At 32.9% G+C, this 3,785-nt stretch overlaps 1 protein-coding gene across 2 annotated transcripts in view; it reads left to right on the top strand.

Moving 5' to 3' along the window:
• Positions 1 to 3,416, top strand: part of LOC112003947 (uncharacterized) — a 5,587-nt gene extending 2,171 nt beyond the window's left edge. Inside the window, exons 4-7 of one of the 2 annotated variants that reach the window (XR_002882044.2) lie at positions 1,307 to 1,446; positions 1,608 to 1,773; positions 2,844 to 2,966; positions 3,064 to 3,416. Coding sequence is in view for 1 of the 2 variants with exons in the window: in XM_024036174.2 (XP_023891942.1) it covers positions 1,307 to 1,444 (138 nt within the window). In the remaining variant the exon portion in view is untranslated. Of the gene's footprint in view, positions 1 to 1,306; positions 1,447 to 1,607; positions 2,179 to 2,843; positions 2,967 to 3,063 lie in introns of those variants that run through there. The other variant, XM_024036174.2, reaches the window with a different exon arrangement.
• The last annotated feature ends 369 nt before the right edge of the window (positions 3,417 to 3,785 follow it).

Below are 3,785 nucleotides of genomic sequence, written 5' to 3'. Positions count from 1 at the left end.
AGAGAGAGAGAGGAGAGGGTTTGTTACCAATTTTTTATTTTGACAAACTTGATGATCTCAATCTATGTGAAAAGTGAGGTACCTAAAATAAGATAATATTCAGATTAAAAGAAAGAAAAAAGAAGAAGAAGATAATATACACATATATTTTTTTCGTGGAATAAAGCAATTTTTATGGTTGAGATTTTGTTTTCCTAAAAGTAATAAAAGAAAGGGCGAGGATCCAAACTCCAGATAAAACTTAAACCGAAGGGGGAGAGAGACGTACAACAATAGAGAGAGAGATATAATAAATTGTAAAACCAAATTTATTTGATCTCACAATCAAAAACAAACCTATCTCACGTTTAAACACACACACATCTTGATTTTCGAGGAAGCATCGGAATCAAAACGCAGTCATAGAGAGAGGAGGTCAGTTTCCTTCATCTCAAATGAGTCAAATTTTTTTTTTTCTTTTGCTATTCATATTTCTTTTGTTTATTGAAGTTTGATGTTTTCTCTGTATGCCTAAGAAAATCAAAGTTTTTATTTTTTATTTTTAATCTGAAATTTTGTGTTTGCATATGATTTGTTTGTTTTGATTTTATATTTAATGTTATTTTGACTGAGTACTTTTTGTTGTATATTTTGAGGGGTTAAGATTATTCTATTTGGTTATTTCGTTAGACTTAGATGGTTTGCCCTTTTCAGTTAACATATTACATACATATGTACTGGGATTTCAATTCCATTTGTTTGTTTGTCTTTACTATTCTATATTTTGTTTTTTCTTTTTGTTTTTTTGTTTTTTTTGTTTTGTAGATCTTAGCCTCTGATTGGTTTTGCATTTTTTGGTTTCAAACCTTTGAAATTTTCGTTTAGGTCGTAGCATTTGATTTCAGGGTTCTTTCTTGATCACAGTAATTCCCGTGATAAGCTTTTTTCAGTATTAAGAATTATTGGATAAAAAAATAAGTTAGGAAGTTATAGTTTTTTTTTATTATACTGAGGTTTTTGTCTGATTTTACTTTTAATTTATTGGTTCTTACAGGTTTGTGATTTTGAATTCTGGGTTAGCATAGCAGTCATGGTTCATGAAGGGGAGTAAAGTGAGGTACTAAAGAATAAACGGTGCCTCCAGGAGAGTGGCATTGTGCTAAGATTATCTCTGGTAATGGCCACACTTACAGTGTTATGTATGAAGGTTCTCTCGATGTAAACATTTTGTTGGATTTAATAGACTATGGCTTGATTTCCTCAGAATTTGAATGGCACTGGGAGTTCTGTTTTAAGAATGCTATTGATGAATACCTGCTTTTTCCAGGGCCAAAATTGGAGGCTTGCATGCCTTGGTTCTAAAGGTCTTAAGATGATGCTGGGGTTTGCTGCATTTCTCTCCCTTAAACAATGGGGCAAGAACTGCATCCAAATTTTCTACATTAGACAATGCATGACCACCTAATGGTATAATTATGATATTTGGTTCAGTTATATAGTTCATTTCTGGCCTGCTGGGATCTATGGCATATTGTGCCAATTTTGATATTGACAGTCTTCTTTTAAACTTCTAGTTTGAAAAAAAATGCACATTGTTATAGTTTTTTTTTTTTTTTCTCCCTAATTAGGTTTTCATCAAAAGCGGTTTGGAGTGATCTCCTTCAACCCATTACATGACGACTCATAAAACCTTCCACGTGTATTTTTGAAACAAGTCACATTACTCATTAAATAGGTCATGTGACTATAAGTAACACGGATGGTTTTATCAATCTCCACATATTGGGTTTGGAGGTAAACTTTTTCCTTTCTTTTATATTGCACATCTATGTCTTGCTTAAAAGTTTGTCTTTTATATCTATGGATAAGTTTCTTTCAATTTATCACAATTTCTGATTATTTCTTTGAAGTTGGAAAACATAATGGGGTTCGGGGAATGCCCCAAGTGCGTCCAGTAGCTTTTGTGGTGCTTGGGCACTGGTGTTCAAACCCCACCATTTCCCCTTCCTCAATTTACCTATTGAAAAAAAAAAAAAAAAAGATGTTTAGGTACTCTTTAGTGATTTTATCATCCATGTAATCACTTTAAGTAATGACTTGCTTTTGTAGAAGTCCTACTTTGTAACTGAAAATAACCCTTGTTCCCTTGCAATTTATATTAAAGAATTGGGACAGAATTTTACTGGCTCCCTTCCATTACTCTACTTTCTACTTCCTTTCCCTTCTAGGAATTTTCCCTTTGTACTTTGTCATGGTGGATAATTGCTAATGACTAGTGACACATGGCGTCTTTCACTCTGTACTTTGCATATAGAATAGCAGTACCATACATATGTTAGACTACTGATTGTGCAATGTGTCAAGGAATTATCTAGGAGTTCCTTCCAAAATTAAAGTAGCATCTAATATATGTGTTATTTTCAAGAAAAACATGATTAAATGAATTTAGTATGTATGCTTAATGATGTAGTTGACTATGATATTCTGGAAACACTTCCAATAAATTTGTTGTGTACGCTTAGAAGAAGATGATAATTGTTGAAAATGATCAACATTTCTTGAAAATTAGTTACTAACAGCAACCTGGTTGAAAAGAAAGAATTGCAGGAAGAAAATTACATGAGTTTCATGAACAAAGGTTGCAGAACATTGTTTGTAAATGTTTGTGTAGGGATCAGGTCCACAAGGTATTTTGGTTTTGTGAGTTTTACAAGTGATAGTCAAGTCTACTACACTTTTTCTCTAAACAATTATTCATAATAATATATATTATAAAATAAAATAATAAATAAACAAATGTTCCACTTTGTNTTTCCTTCGTTTGAAGGAAGATATGGATTTGGTTTAATTGAGTTAGGACATAGTTAAACAATGTTACAGGAAAGATGCAGCTATGCAGCAATGGCCTTGTCAAAGTAAGCCCAAGAGGGCCCCCTAGACACATTTCATGTAAATCTGATTCTGAGCAATACTGGAGCAAATGAGTGGTAATCACTAATTGCAATACTAATGCATGGATATGCAGATTGATATCTTAAATTTACTTGTATTAGTTGATAATGAGAAGGGGATTTTGTTTTACAGATCTACGAGCTGATCAACAGTGCTGTCTTGCAAAGATGACTTGGAAGGGGTAGCTGAAATCTCCAAGTTGGGATTTTTTAAGGGCTTTTATAATGAAAATTGATCTGTTGTCTTGCATAGGTGGCTTGGTAGTGGTGGCTCAAATATCTAAGTTGGGACTTTTTAAGGCCTTTCAATGAGCTCGAAGCGGTTGTCTTCCCAAGAGGTGTGATTGATTCATGACGTGGTAGTAGTGTATCTCAAGTATTTCTTGTATCTACCTATGATCTTATACACTCTTTCCAGTTTTCTGCATTTGCAATATATTTTGTTACAGGCTAATGCATAGTATACATATGATGAGTTGCGTGTCATTCTGATTTTTCGTTGGTGGTAGAATTTGGCAGTGCTAGGCAGCAGGATCTGATTAGCCTTAAAAAGCAATGCACCAATTAGATAGCCATTTGTAAAATTAATAAATCTAACGGAAACAAATTTTACAACTGTTGAAATGGTAGATTGTGATTGGTGCACAATAAAAGTGATGTTAGTGGTGGTCTTAGTTAGTGCTGTTTCACAAATAACAATTATATGATAAGTTGTGAAATTAGTTTGGTTATGTAGCATTTGCTATGCAAAATTGGTTTTAGCTAAATTGCGGTGCAAAATGTGTAATTTAGTCAAAATCAAAATTTAACATATATAGTTCTGTGCATTTTTTTTTTCATACCAGTAAAAGATGT

The sequence above is a fragment of the Quercus suber genome, unplaced genomic scaffold (assembly GCF_002906115.3).
Source record: "Quercus suber isolate HL8 unplaced genomic scaffold, Cork oak 2.0 scaffold_424, whole genome shotgun sequence".
NCBI classification, from domain to species: Eukaryota; Viridiplantae; Streptophyta; class Magnoliopsida; order Fagales; family Fagaceae; genus Quercus; species Quercus suber.
The sequence above is the reverse complement of the archived record's forward strand: the minus strand, read 5'-3'. Positions and strand labels throughout refer to the sequence as shown.